This window comes from Pogona vitticeps, chromosome 3 (genome assembly GCF_051106095.1).
Source record: "Pogona vitticeps strain Pit_001003342236 chromosome 3, PviZW2.1, whole genome shotgun sequence".
Lineage (NCBI taxonomy): Eukaryota > Metazoa > Chordata > Lepidosauria > Squamata > Agamidae > Pogona > Pogona vitticeps.
This window is the reverse complement of record NC_135785.1, coordinates 178,048,284-178,063,774: the sequence shown is the minus strand read 5'-3', so window position 1 is coordinate 178,063,774 and position 15,491 is coordinate 178,048,284. Positions and strand designations below refer to the sequence as shown.

Genomic DNA, 15,491 nt, shown 5'->3' with positions numbered 1-15,491 from the left:
TTTGGAGAAAAAAACATAACACATCCAGTCAATGGATAAACACTGAAGAGATTTGCCACCAGGGCATGACTCTAGCTGGACTATCTGGACGTCACTTACCGGTAATAGACTTCAATGTGAAGTAGGAAGATCAAAGAATAAGCAAGTAAAGTGGGGCTACTTGGACAAAGGACACAATTTCTGTGATTGTGGAGAATTTCAATTGATGGAGCGCTTATGTGCATGCAATTTATGCCCCACCATGTGTATGAAAGATTTTAGCAAATGTCTGAGAGAACACTATTGAAGTATCTTGCCTCTGGTCAAAATTAGTCTAATTATCTTAACATTTTAATTTGTTTTTAATTTTTTCCTATACATCACATACATCCAGCATTTTATATTGTGCAATGCTCTGATATGAATAAAGAAAGAAAAGAATGAAAATTCCATATATGTATGATCTATTTAATTGCTTTTTTAAAGAAGCACACTGTAGAGTGAACCAAATCTAAAGATCTCTCCTTTTCTCTAGCATACTAGTTTTATCACAATCTGGGCTTTCTATCTTCTTGAATACAGGCTTCCACTAAGTTAGGCATGCTTAGACAGAGTGGCCAGAATCATACTGTAATTTCAGAACAAGTGAAGTTACATAAATTGCAGCCAAATATTGCAGTTAATTAACAAGGCATTGGTCATGTCCCTGGCTGTATGACTGGCACACAACTGGCACTTTGTTGTTGGGTCTGTGCCTATTCAATAAAAATTGATTGATTGATTGAACTGGCACTTTGTTCATTAGCTGCAAGTTACTACCACTTGTGCCAGAGTAAAATCCCAGTAGAATCTTGATCACTGCTTCCGGTTAGATTTAGAAATTTGCTTCATCAAGCTTGTGCACAGTTTTTAGACTTAACCCTTTTTAGCTCTTACATCCATGAAGAAAATTGCACAATGAAGCTTCTGATATAAACCAAGGGCAAAAATTCCAGTTCATATGAAACTCGCTTCATAAGCGTGTGTGGGAACTATACTAGTTCTGGAGTTGGTATATTTTTTCACTCACTGAAGTCAATGGAGGCTGGAAATAAGAAAAAATGTGAAAAGGGAAAGTAGAAAACCGCACATACACATTTTGCCCTGGTTGCTATCTAAAAGACACATACCACTTACTATTGTTCCGTAAATCTAAGGAAAAGAGTTCAGGGGCACTTTGCTCTAAATGTTATCTCTCTCGCTCCTCACTGATAGCTAATCAACGGACTTTGGAGGTTTTTCATCTTCCATTCCTAGGTGGAGCTTTATCAAGGGAAAAATTACAGAATAACAAAGATTTTCATCCTGGTTCGTTATTCGCATCTGAATTAAGAACACTTTCCCAGTCACTTAATGAAAACTTTTTATGAAGCACTGCCAAATGTAATATAATTTTATTACCATGGTTGTGAACCACCCAGAGTGACAATTGGCGAGATGGGCAGTACAGAAACTGAATGAATGAATAGGAAATAGTACATTATTTTTCGATAGGCCTGTGGGACAGGAAGCCTCCCCTCCCCAAAGAGAGCATCCCCTTCTCAGTCACAAGCCACCTATGCAAGACATACTGACAAAATTATCTATGCGCTGCACAAGCGCATACATGGAAGCCCACACCCAGATTTCATTGTCACCGTAAAATAAAAGGGGAGAGCCGTGTGGCCATTACAAAACACAAATCCAAAAACAGGCAATACCTTTATAGGCCTCTATGAAAAAAATAAATTAGTGGCCTATAAAACTATCGCCTATTCTTGCATTGCCACAGCATTTCTTACATCAGAAAGATTCTAGTTAAGGAAAGGATGTGGCCTCTAAAGAAAACCCAGGGATAGTGGTTCTGGGTGAAACCTATTTGCCAGGGCGCCAACATGGGATGTTCAGAGCTGCAGTATCTGGAAGTTAGTCCCGCCAACTTTCATCGGCCTTCTTCTCCTTGTTCCTTGGCTCTTTCCAGACTACAACCTTTTGTCCCCAAACTCTTCTATGTGCTCCTCTTTTCATCCCATCCTAGGTTGGCGTCCTCCAACCTAGACCTCTTATCGTTGTGAGCCCCAGGGACCTCCAGGCTCCCCTTCGTTGTGCCCCCTTCTCCCGAGTCAGCCCATCTTCCCTTCACGATGGCCTTCCCGCCTCTTCAGAGACGGTTGCGGCCATCGGGCTCGGCTGACTTTCGCCGCACGGGGATGGGGAGCGGGCGCCGTGCGGGTGAGCGCTGGGCGGAACAAAGCCAGCACAGACATGAGAGCCCTAAGCGGGGAGCGGGGAGGTCCCGGAGTAAACCCCCGGCGTTGAGGGAAGGGGCTTCGCAGTGCAAGCAAGGGCTACGTCGCCTCGGCGCCTGAAGTCACCCGAAGCCTCGCCAGGACCGGTTTGAGAGACCCAGCCAGGGCGACCCGCATCCTCCAGGCTTCCCTGAGGCGACGCCAACCGTAACTTCCATGGCACCCGCGTTCCCTTTTTTGCAACTAGGAGCCCTTTTGCTTTATTTCTAGAGTATTTTAATTTTAAAAGGGCATTCCCCCGCCCGAAGCAGAGAGAGACACACACACACAATACACGGTGCCACCCAACCGGTAGGCTGCCGCTCCTCCCTCTTTCCGGGCTCCCTCCTTCCCCGCCCTCTCCCCAGCTCTGCCGCAGCTGCAGGGAGCCAAGGCCCGCCCTCTCCGCCCCGCGTGCGACCGGCTGGCGGGCGGGCAGGCGGGCTAGCGAGCGAGGGAGTGAGTGAGAGCGTCGGCGCTCTCCCGGCAAGCCCATTGTCTGCACCGAGGCGCCGGCGGGAAGCGAGCCATCCTATTCTGTCTTCAGAATTCGGCGCGGAAGCGAAGCAGCACAGCCGGACGAGGAAGCTGCGCCCGGGCGCAATGCAGGGCGCCGGCCACCGCTTTGCAGCTGCTAAGAAGCTGAGCCACGAACCGGGCCGGGCTCGGGGCAGCTACAGCGACTGAAGCGGGAAGAAGGAAAGCGGCCGGCCCGACTCTGGCGGCACCAAACTTTGCCCTTTGGCCTGTCAGGGAGAAGCCTCCCTCTCCTTTTCTTCTCCCCATGGAGACGCTGAGCGCCGTCAGGGCGAAAGTCGGCAGCCGAAGCCCCGGAGGCTGTGAGGCGGTAGGAACGGGCGAGTCGCAACCCGTCCCCTCTTCCAGCCCTGCCGGCCGAGACTCTCCTGCCCCGTCGGCGCCGGATTCCACCGTTTATAGACTCGAGGATCTGGAGACCTTGGCCACTGTGGGTGAGTGAGACTGGGGGTCCAGCCAATGGAAAACAAAGGAAGCGGGAGCCGGACGTGCTCGGTCTCTCCCTACCCCCCCTCCCCTTCTCCCGCGCGCCGCCCCATGACCACCCACTGGGCTCGGGGGGGGGGGAACGACGTCTTTTATTCCAAAGGGACCACCCCTCCCCGATTCCCTCCTCTTAGTAGCAGCAGTGGTTGACGTTTCTTAGTCCACGATGCCATAGCGCTGCTATACTTCGTAGACCAGGTGGTGCGGAGTTCCTTTCTTTTGGAAAGGATGATCGGTTTGCCCAGGCAACGGGGGGGGGGGGAGCTCTGGCGACCGCCTCCTTTCCCCTGGGCGCAGCCCCCTAAGGGGATGTTGCCAGCTGCTAACCTTGAAACAGCCCCTGTGAACGCACCGTGGCTTTGCCATCTTCACACACAAGTGTTACCCTCCTTATGCACCGGGACGTTTGCTTACTGGCGTTAGTTTAAGTCTTTCTCGCTTTCTTTCTCTGTTCTTAGCTGTGTCGGTCGATGCCTTCCTGTTTTCTGGTTAGGAAAGAGCCCTCTATACTTTGTTAGACAGACCAGAACTAGCTTTGACAAAGGTCTGTTGAAAAGCTGGCAGGTGCCTGCTGTGGCTTGAAAACCACCAAACATGATGTGAAAAAAGCCTGATAATCTGTCTCTTTCTTTGTATATGCAACTGATGTGGATTTTCTTCTCATTGCTCCTTATTGATATAAAGCTAACCAGTTTTGTAAACAATGTGCAGGCTTGGGTAACCTGGACTACTAAAAATTGCTCCAGTTCACAGCCCAAACCTTTTGAATGAAAATAATTGTGTTGCCCCGAGTAGATTCCTGTCTAGAAGGGCGGGATAAAAATCTAATAATAAATAAATAAATAAACAAATTGTTTTGAGTCCAGGCTACAACAGTAAGCATTAAGCCTGTCCAGTAAAGATCCTGTTTAAGTAGCAGGTGAACCACTGTGTCAGGTTGCTAAGAATGTTGACAACTTACTTTGACAGGAGCTTGGTGTGAAGTGCCCTTGTGTGTTAAATTATGCATCATGTATTCTCTCTCTTCACGTTAATTGGAGTTTTTGTTAAATGTATGTATATGTTCTTTCTATAGTTTCCTTACAAACTTACATCCTGACTCTTGTTAATATTAAGCATAGTTTGCACCTGTCGATTTATTCTCTTGTTTACCTACTCATGTTTCATTGCATCTTATGCACTTTATCACTAGTCACATGATGAACAGGAATGTGTCTCTGTGTTCCTTTGAAAATTCAAGCAATTTATGGAATTTTCAATAGGATCAGTAACTGGGAGCTTTCCATTTAAACATGGATTTCATGCCTAGGTTTCTCCTGTTTGAAGAGTGTTTGGTTCTGACTGCATGAGTGATTGGGTTAGCAGATCTTGGCTACAGCGCAAAAGGATGGGGCAGGGACACTGAGAAACAGAAGGTATGATGACAGTGCCATATGGCACATGGAAAAATCAGATAGGAATTAGTTTGTGAGGGAGGATATATAATAGGTAGACACAATTTCATGCATTATTCTAAAAGAATGGAATAATTATAGGAGGGTTGGAAGAATAATACCTGGAGCATCATAATAATCATAGGTGTCACTTCAGACAGAGAAATGGAAGGGTGTAGAAATGGGACAGACTCTCACCTCTTGATGATGCCTTTCACTTCAGCTATATACCTCAGTTTTTATATAAAAGGAAGTCTGAAAAACGCTACAGGAGACACAGATTTAACTGCTTGCCTGGTAGTCCTATGTAGAAGTTAGTCTGTTTCTTGTCTCTGTCAGTTTTGCAAATATTCAATCATTGGTCTTTTTCAGTTCAATGTATGTTTATGCATATGTTCTAAATGTGGGGGGAGGGATGAAACCCTGCCCCATCTCCAGTCCTTACCAGTAGTGACAGTGTATTCCATCTAGACTGATGAGAAGACTTTCAGGAAAAGGTTGGAGAGAATATCCTTTTGTTGATAGTCCATTCCATAACAGGATTTTCTTCTTTTTATTTAATATTGAGGTGGCTAGTAAAATCTATTTCCATGCTGGCTTCAGAAGAGGGACCATTTCTCCATCAGCAATATGTAAGCACACACCTGCTTTGCATGACACAGCTAGCCAGGGTTCTGGCCTATCATTTATGGCATCATGCTGCCACATATTTGCATGCAAGTAGGAGTGGTAAAACAAATCACAGACTGTCCATCCATGGTTTGTTGATCATGGTTCTCAGATCTCCCCCAATAAACCAGGGAAATAATCCATAGTTTTTTCCATATGTATCTCTGTACATTGCAGGAGGAGAAATTAGCCAGAGTGCCTTGTTGGGACATCACACTAAGCAAACCATGGATAGAAGGATTAGTAAGACAGTGGGCCTGTCCTTACTGTGATCTGGCCTGTGCTTAGAAGTGCAGTCTTCTTCTGCAATCTATTTTAACTCTTGGTACCTGTCTGGGAAGACAGAACATAGAACGATTTTCCACCTCAATGAAAGGTCCCCAAAAATTGCACGCCCTAGCCCTGTGCCAGAAAGATACAGGCCAGCTCTTAAAGGGGAAGGATGGGTCCTTTTAAGTAGAAACACTGGCAGATGAGGTCTTCCCCCCCCCCCCCATGCCAGACAATGCTCTCAGGGAACTATATACCATAACAATATGCCAGAACAGACAGTCTCAATGTGAACTAACATGCTGCTATGAATAACAACTTTTGGAGAAGTTATTTCAGTTTTATCCATATGTATTTTTCTGAGTATTATGTATTCCTGTTGATTGTCTGACCTGTTGGCCTGTTATGTGTAATGTATACAGTAACTTGCTTTTCCTGATGGTGGGATCCTCAGAGTGCAAGGCAATCATAAGCAGTGGATACAGCGTTGTAAGCTCCTCAAGCTTTTATCTTTTGTACAGTACTTCTGTTTTCATGTATATTGTTGAATAGGCTAGGAAGCAAAAGCAATATGGTTATGACAGAGCAAATGACTCTCCTGTCACCAGTTATTCTTGAACTACACATACTTCTTCCATGTACAGTGCTACAGATTCACATCCTTCTAATCTATTTTTTTTAAAAAAATTGTATGTCAAAGGAGGAAGTGAGAATGAGCAATTGTGGTAGAACTGTCTGTTTTTTCCTGTTAATTGTGGGGAAGTTTAGATTGTTCTTTTCTTCTTTCAACTCCCATGAAGCTCAAGGAAATAAGAATTTGAAAACTGTTTCTTATTTTACAAGCTTTATTGGACTTGTGATTGATATTCAGGTAATCTTGAATATTGCAAAATGTTCAGACATGCTAATAACAGTATTGGCATTTTGTAAGTGGTAGATAACTATATGCATGAAGAGGGCAATGTGTCAAAAGAGACCTGAAGCCCTCTCTTGATTACTGCTTATTAGGAGTAGATCTCTACATCTTTAATGTGCAAATACCATGGAGTTAGGTCAAGGAATTTGCATTATTAGGAGTGTTGGACCTGCTGCCCCTTTCAGGATTTAGAACCACTTCATTTGGATTACACATGAATTGGACTCTGCTCTGGGATTTGCCCTTGTTAAAAATCATGGTATGCACCTTTTTTACACTCACTAACCTAGTTTTTTCCAGGATAGCCCTTTAGATTACTTTAGATTACTTTAGACTTCTCTAGCTACCCCATTTCATGCTCATTTATTAGGCATTAAGAAGGTAAACGGCGTTCCATGTCTAGTCACGCTGGCCACGTGACCATGGAGGATTGTCTGCGGACAAATGCTAGCTCTATAGCTTGGGGATGAAAACTGCCCCCTAGAGTCGGGCATGACTGGACAAATTGTCAAGGGGAACCTTTACCTAGGAAGAAACAAGAGCATTCTATGGGTTTTAGAATGAATGCAAAGAAATGGAAAAGAATGACATACGCATTTACTGGGATTAAAGGGGCATTTTCAGCCAAACCCAGGATTATTCATCATCTGCTGGGCTGTTTTTCTCAAAAGTAGTTTTTCTCATTACTTTTCAACATAGTTTTGCTTCCGCTTGAACATGGTAACTAAAGTATGTCATACATCTGGATTTTTCTTGTATCCAGAGCTTGTGATGGATTAGCCACTCTTCAGCCTGGCAGAGAGGCTCGTCATTCTGCCAGGAGTGGCTAATCCACGGCGAGCTCTGGAGTGATAGGAAGGGAGCGCGGAGCCCGCAGCAGCAACAGAATGGTGAGTGATTGGTCTGGTCCCAGGAGGCCGGACCCTCGTTATCTGCACCTATGGTGCAGATAGTTTAAAAATCTGAAGTTTTCTTTAAAAATATTAGTTGAATTATGCTAATAGTATGTTGTCTTGAATTAATATCTTGAACAACTGTTTCAGTATTTGTTTAATTGCACATTTCAGCTGGCGAATTCTGAGTTTAAATGGTAGACTTCATTTTTTTATTTCTGTCATTCTCTAATTTTCTGATTCCCCCATTGGTGTCAAACAAATAGGATTTAGCAGAAGTCAAGTCACTCTTATTTACCCAATCAAAATTACTTGCATTGAGAATAACATATGCCCAAAGTGCATGTCTGCATTCATTTGAGCACTCTTAGTCCCAATGTTTAGAACTAGTTCTACCTAACATTTGTTAGTTATTGAGCCTCTATGTCCCTATGCATGTTAAAGAGAATTGGAGAACAGACTTACATGTTGTTTCAACATGTATACTACCCTATAAATTCTAAAACACTCTCTGTGTGACTTATAACATAATTCTGCTAATAACATTTCGCTGCTCCCCCACCCCAGCTGTGTACTCATTTTACTAGCTTGAATGGAAGGCTGAGTCACCCTTCAGCCCGGTACTTAAATCTATAGGGATTGAACTCGGGTCATGAGCTGAGGCTTGACTGCAGTACTCCATTTTAACCACTGCACCACAAGGCTCTCTTTATTTTAATGCAAACAAAAATTCTAATCCCTTCTAAGCAATGGCATTCATCTAAAGTTTGGGATTTACATCTTCAGGTCTTGTCATTGTATATTTTTTCCCCTAGTAAGTGTATGTGGAAGTGATCAGTCTCTGATACTGTGTTGCTGGCAACAGCTGGGTTCCTTGGCACAAACTCCATGGATTCAGTTTCAAAATTTAAATGTATGGGTGCTTTATTTACAGTTGCACTATAGCTTTGCAGAATCCTTGCAGCCTTGGAAGAAGCAGGTTGAGGGGCATGCACTAGTACTTAGGCATCCCCTCCCTCAGTCAGATCCTAAGTTGTCTTCACTGAGGGTCCCCATAGTTCAGATCTATCAACATGAGACTTTGCCCTGCTCAAAGAGGGTTTGTATTGTCCTTAATATGGATGCCACCTGCCCTACCCCGGGTCCTTGCCTGTGTAGGTAAGGAAGCTCAGCTGTCAGTCAGCAGTGGCCCTTCAGCTGGAAGAACATCACACAGCCCTCCTGGTCCCTTTGGATAGCAGCTGCTCCAGGGTATCAACCCAGGCTCCTCATTCTTCTTTGGTTGATGAGCAGCCTCCCAGGGCCCTCTCTGTACTCCTTGTTATCAGGCTCCTGGGTGTCTTAGGCAGGTGTAGCTCATCAGGTTGCTGTACCTTCCCCAGCAGTCTTCTCTTCCTCTTTCCCCATGCCTTAGCCTTTTCCTCTCGCTGAGCTCTCTCAGCCATCTTAAAGGGGCATGATGGCTTGCTGTGAGCACGCCAGCTACTTGGCATGCTCACCCTGTCACAGTATAATGTTTGAATTTGATTTGATTGTTGGTAACTCTTCTTCAGACCAAGATATGACATTTATTGGCAATCAGAAGTCGTGGGATATGCAGGATCAGTAGTGCTAGAAGTTTTTATACAGTTCCCTCCATGGAAACAAAGTACAGGAATGTTGTTTGCATGCTTACGTGATGGTAAGCGTCTTTGAATAAGGTGGTGTTTGTTTAAGTGACTATGCGTAGGATTTCACTCTAAGCTAATGACATCACCAATAGCTGTTAGGGTGATTGCAGCCTGAACTTATATTTTAGATCAGCAGATGAATGAGAGAGATGATAGCAGTAGTCATGAAGACAGGTTGTTTCTATCCCATTGACTGTAGTAGGTTTGAAACAGACTAGCCGTGTTTGCTGAACTGCAGAGTTCGTCTTCAGAAATAAAGATTCAATTGTTGTGTTGGCATTCCTTTAAATAACAAGGATTTAAAAACTGGCAGATAGAAACCTCTTTAAACAAGGAATCTTTTAAATCATGAATTGGGTGATTGTTTCAGCTTTAAAATAAGGACACACACCTTGCATCTCCAGTGCATCGTATGTTGTAAAGGAACCTGTTTTTTAAATATATATATAAAGAGTTCAGGGATAGACCAGTTGAAAATGAGTTCTTACTGCTTTTTTTCTGTGCCTAGCTATTTTTCAGAGTGATTAATCTAGGCTGGGTGTGTTTGCTTTACTATTAGTATATTTTTATTTTACTGCTCCTTCAGGTAGCTTAGGTCAATAGTGTATGTGGTTCTTCCCTATTCTCTGTTTTGTTACACATTTGTTCAATCTCTCTAACAATAAGTAAGGCGGAGGTGGAAAGTGGATGAGAGAGAGCAAATCAGCGAGAGAGGGACAAGCATAGAGCATGGGCCAAAGTCACACAGTGAACAATATAGCCAAAAGGGAATTTGAACCCAGGTCTCCCTTATCATAATCCATGGCTATAGTTTAACTGAGGCATCGCAGTTCTCAGAAAGTATGTTCAGGCCTGAGAATGATCTCAAGTATACAAACCTGTGCTCTGGCTTTGCAGCCAGTCTTTGTTTTAGAGTTTGGTTTCTCCTTTTTTTGTGTTTGTTTTGCTTTATATGGATCCAAGTCCTCTGGCACATGCAAAGATCTGAAACAGTAGGCTGTTCCCTGTTATACTTTACAGTAGGCATAGTAGGTCAAAAACAGCAAGCAACCTGCTTCTGCTTACTTTTTTCCTGAGCCTGGTTCAAAGTGTTAACAAATCTGAGTCCTCTGGCTCAGGTCTTGTTTCACTTCTCATTAAGATCTTGTGTTAGAGAGAAGCGCAACACTTAATTCTGCACTAAAGCGCAGTGCAAACGACTCATCCCTCCGTGCAATTTCTCTGCAATTGCAGATTGAATTGAGGGAGGTAATTTCTGATCTGAATAATCTTTGAATTGAATCTGGTAGAAATGAAATGATGATTCAAATTATGGATGACCTCTGTTACAAAGTTATTGGTTGTCTAAATGCATATGTTGTATTTACCATGAAAAGGTATTATTTATTACTGTAACGGGTTGAGCAGTGTCTCTTAAATAGGCCATGTATTTGCATTCTTCTTCCTTCTGGTTCTTCACTGTCTGCCATCTATTTCACTTCCCAATACTATCATTTTTATTTGGTCTGACATTCTTGATGCTGTTAGCTAATAATGTGATTTCTTAGTCAGTTGGCTGTCCTTATGTGTTCAGGGCTTTTTTGTAGTTCTTACTCATTCTGTACTGAAAAATTTCCTGTGAGAAATTTTGATTATTGTGACTACATCTGAAAGGACAAGAAAATCTTTTCAGAAAAAAAATAGAGACATTTCATAGAAATTCTCATAGATAAAATTCAGTGTTTTTGTCCTTACCTTTATTTATGATTTGGCTCAGGAGTGTATATCTATCTTTGTACAGTATAGTCGTATAATCTGTATCAGGTGGCAGACCCTTTACTGAGACACCTTTTATAGATTGAAAGAGGCAAAGAAACTAACAGCCCCATAAGCCACTGCTGCCCCCTTGGAGCATAGCCACTCTCAGCCATTTTATTTTCTTCTGGGGAAATTGGTGGTCACTCGAGATGCTTTCTTAGGCCCTCATATGAATGACAAAAAGCTCCTTTGTGGACTTAGTTTTCTTAACTGCAGTCCCTAGAATTCTGTCTGAGGGAATTCCTAGTGTATTCTGGGGCTACAGTGCAAGAAATTAAAAAAAAAATCCTATGCCTACTCTTTCCACAGAGATTTTGCAGATGGTGAAGTGTGTGCAGCAACAGAAGCTACAGAGGAATGAAGGAGCTGTGTAACAAAAAGAAGTGTACCACCTTTAGCCATATTGCAGTGCTATTACAAGCTAAAATATATAACTAAAAGAAATTCTAAAAGGATAAGGAGGAAAACTAGGCCCTCTCTCATAGGGAAATAAAAATTGGGGAAAATTGAAGGACACATTATTCCACAACACAACTTTGTCCTAGAGCTAGACATACCACTGCTGTCCATCATACAGGGGCTCATAGGGAAATTGCTGTATTGCAGAGATAAAATGTGTCTACAGTAACCGCTCCAAATGTAGCCTCTGGAAGATTGAAGAAAAATGTAAAACTTCAAAGAAGACTGAATGTTGAACTGAAACTTCCCAGAAGACATTTTTCTGAGAAGTATTTGGAGACTTTTACTTTTCTTCCATACAAACAGTATTCTCTACCATTTGATTTTGGTGACCACTATAATACAGTATACTGTACTTTTGTTGTTGTCCTTGTTCTTATGTGCTATCTAGTTGGAACTGACTTATAGCAACTTTAGTAGGGGTTTCAAGATTAATGAGATATTTAAGGAGTGGTTTTGCTAGTTCCACGCACAGACATACATATTCTGTGAGTTTCCATGACTGAGTGGGGATTCTAACCAAGGTCCCCTGAGTCTTAGTCCATCATGCTACATCATATTCAGTATCCCCATAATTCACTGGGTAGAATAAATTTTGGAAGGAGCAAAATGGTGGTCATGGCAGGCGGCGAGCACACGGATGGTTATTGCCACGTGCAGTGGCAGTGCAAAAGCAAACATTTTTAGAGGAGAAAGAGTAAAATTTTGCTACAACTATTACTAATAGCGATTGTGGCTCTGAGAATTTATTGGATCAGTTCTTTACCTAGAAAAAAATGATGAGATTGTACCCAGTTTTTCTGTCCATGAACAAATTTGAGAATTTTGAATAGCTATCTGTGGTTCTGACATTTACAAAAGGCTAGTGAGATGTAGGTTGGTGATTTGATCTGGTGTCCTCTGGAATTTTTGAACTATAGTTCATATAATTTCTCCATTGGTCAAGTTGATGAGGTATTTGGGGAGTTTGAGCACAGAATATCTAAACAAAGTTGCCTGTCTTTGCTTAAGCACACCAACCAAGCCTTTGCTTCTCAATTCCAAGATAACTGGCCAAAATGAAATGGTATTAAAAAAGTATTTATTCTATGAACTGTTGAGTGATCCTGTATGGCTGTAGTGATCTTGAGACTACCATGCCACTGTTTTTTTCTGCCTGACAGGTGAAGTGAACAGCAATGATTATACTGTTACAGTGGCACCTGTTAAGGGGTGGGATATATTAAGCAGCAAGTGAACAGTCAATTCTTGAATTTCATGTGTTGGAAGCAGGAAATATGGACAGTCGAAAAGATCTGGGTGACTTTGAAAAGGACTAAACAGTGATGACTAGACAGAGCATCTCCAAAACAGCAAGTTTTGTGGAATGTTCCCGGTATGCAGTGGTTAGTACCAACCAAAGTGGTGCATGGAAGGACAAATGGTCAACCGGTGTCAAGGTTGCAGGTGCCCAAGGCTCATTGATGTGTGTGGGAAGCAAAGGCTAGCCCATCTGATCTGATTACACAGAAGAGCTATTGTAGATCAAATTGCGGACAACTTAATGCTGGCCATGATAGAAAGGTGTCGGAACACACGGTGCATCTCAGTTTGTTGCATATGGGATTGCATAGCCTCAGATGGTCAGAGTGCCTACGATGACCCCTGTCCGCTGCTGAAAGTGTCTACAATGGGGACATGCATCTCAGAACTGGACCATGGAGCAATGGAAGAGGGTTGCCTGGTGTGATGAATCATGTCTTCTTTTAGATTAGGTGGATGGCCAGGTGTGTATGTGTCATCTACCTGGGGAAGAGATAGCAACGGGATGCACTATGGGAAGACAGCAGGCTTGCAGAGGCTCTGGGCAATATTCTGCTGGGAAATCCTGGGTCCTGTGAATGCTGCTTTGACACATATCACCTACCTAGAGATTGTTGGAGACCACGTACACCCTTTCATGGCAATAGTGTTCTCTAATAGCAGAGATCTCTTTTAGCATGATAATGCTCTCTGCCACACTCAAAAAATGTGGTGTGGGGAACATGACAAAGAGTTCAAGGTGATACCTTGGCCTCCAAATTCCCCAGATCTCAATCTGATTGTGCATCTATGGGATGTGCTAGAACACCAAATCTGATCCGTGGAGGTCCCATCTCACAACTTGCAGGAGTTAAGGGATTTACTGCAATGTTCCCTCTAATTTTCTGGAGTGTTCTGGTGGGGGCATCACCCCATGCATGCAGGTTTCTGCCTGCAGCTGGAAGCTAATGGGCAGCAACAGTGACTCAGCTGAGCGCCCATGATGCAGTGTTGTGCAGCCATGTGATTTAGAGGGAACATTGATCTACTGTTAATGTCTTGATATTGGAGGCCACAGGATACATTCAGAGGTCTTGTGAATTCCATGCCTCAACACATCAGAGCTGTTTTGGTACACAACAGTATTAAGTAGGTGGTTTTAATGTTGTGACTGATCTCTCTGTGGTGTGTGTGTGTATGTGTATATACAGTACATGTGTATGTATACAGACACTGACAGCAAATGAAAACTTAGTTGTGTTTTTTAAAATGTTTATAGTTGAACATACTTTTCTGAAAAAACTTTTAAGAAGAAAGGTATTAGAAAGGGGGACTTGGGGGAAGGACATGCTTACTAGGTAGGTGTTTTATTACTTAATTGCAGAAGTGAGTGAATGAAACAGTTAAAATGCTGTGGAGATAAAAATTTCTTCAACAGGAAGCTAGTTTATAGCCTCATTTTTTTATGTTTTTTGATAGATGCCATACAGTGCTACGTACTTCTCTTGCTCTTTTTCTTGTTCTTGCTCTTATACTTGTTATATGGATATTTATGTGCTTATGTTTGTTTCACCAAGCTGTGCAGTTGCTCACAAGTGAACAAGAGAAGAGACCCTAAGGGTAGCAGGTGCATCTCTTAACTTTTTCCTCCAGTAATGATGCGAGAGCCCAGACTGTCTTTTATGAAGTCTCCTTGAGTTGTCTGTGTCTGTATATCCGAGAAAATTAGAGGAACCTATGCTTAAATGGGTGGTAGAAATTATATTATTTATGACATAATAAAACAGGTAGGTGGTTCTTACAGCCAATACATCTGAAGTGTACCAGGTTGGGGAATGCTAGTGTAGACTAAATGTGCTGAATAACTTCAGAGTTGGTAATGATGAATTCTCCTATGAAACTGAGTCAGGGAGATGTTGGCATAGTTTAAAATGGAATAGCTGTATTACACAGTGGTCTGAGTAGAGTATGTCATTACATGCGCAGAACTGACATATATTTAGCCAAGCTATAAGATGGATCTTTATTAAAGAATAATGTTTACTTTGTTTTTCAGTATAGTAGATGTTGCCATGCTCCTTGTTTATGCTGCTTCTTCCCCTTCTCTGTATGGAGAACAATAAGGATGAGGGAAGAACACTCACCTGGCATCTGCCTTGCTCTTTCCACTTTGATAGGGAAGGTAGCTGTGTATGGGGATAGCTATGCACCCAGCCATTTTTCCAAAGGACTGTGTGAGTGTGCATCCAGTTTCAAGCTGTGCTGGTCACTCAGTTGGCAGGGGAAACATGTGGACCTCCAAGAGGTAAAAGAGATTATAATGATAAGAGATTATAATGGTGATTCTTCGACTCTCTTTACGTTTCTATTGTAGTGGAATTCTGGTTCTGTGATGCAGTGATCTATGAGAGGTTGAGAACCACTATTAAAAACCATGATTCTTCATCCAGAGAAGACATGTTGATATTGAGGGGAACTGAAAGTAAATATTCTGTTAGCCTTCTGAACAGCAGCAGGAGGAAACCAAGTTTTGCTTGGGTTTAGTCAACCTTGCACTTATACCGTTAAGTTGTAGTTTAGCATTATGTCCAAATGGAGTACCTGTGTTTATGTTAATCTATGTTTTGATATCAAACTTGGTTTTCTTTTTCTGTGCATTTTTTTCTTTTTCTTTAAATTTGGCATAGTTACCTTCCAGCTTGACTTAAATGGTCCTATGGTGTCAAGACATCCTTAACATTGTAGCTGTGAATTCTCATTAGCCATCTGGTTCTCAGTTAAGAGACAACTTTTTA

General features: G+C 42.5%; 1 protein-coding gene across 1 annotated transcript in view; it reads left to right on the top strand.

Annotated features, from left to right (window-relative positions):
* The first annotated feature begins 2,921 nt into the window (after positions 1-2,921).
* The window catches only part of PRKX (protein kinase cAMP-dependent X-linked catalytic subunit), a 75,604-nt gene continuing 63,034 nt past the window's right edge, over positions 2,922-15,491 (top strand). Inside the window, exon 1 of the mRNA XM_020786982.3 lies at positions 2,922-3,256. Within this exon, the coding sequence (XP_020642641.1) occupies positions 3,070-3,256 (187 nt within the window). The 5' untranslated portion in view covers positions 2,922-3,069. The remainder of the gene's footprint in view (positions 3,257-15,491) is intronic.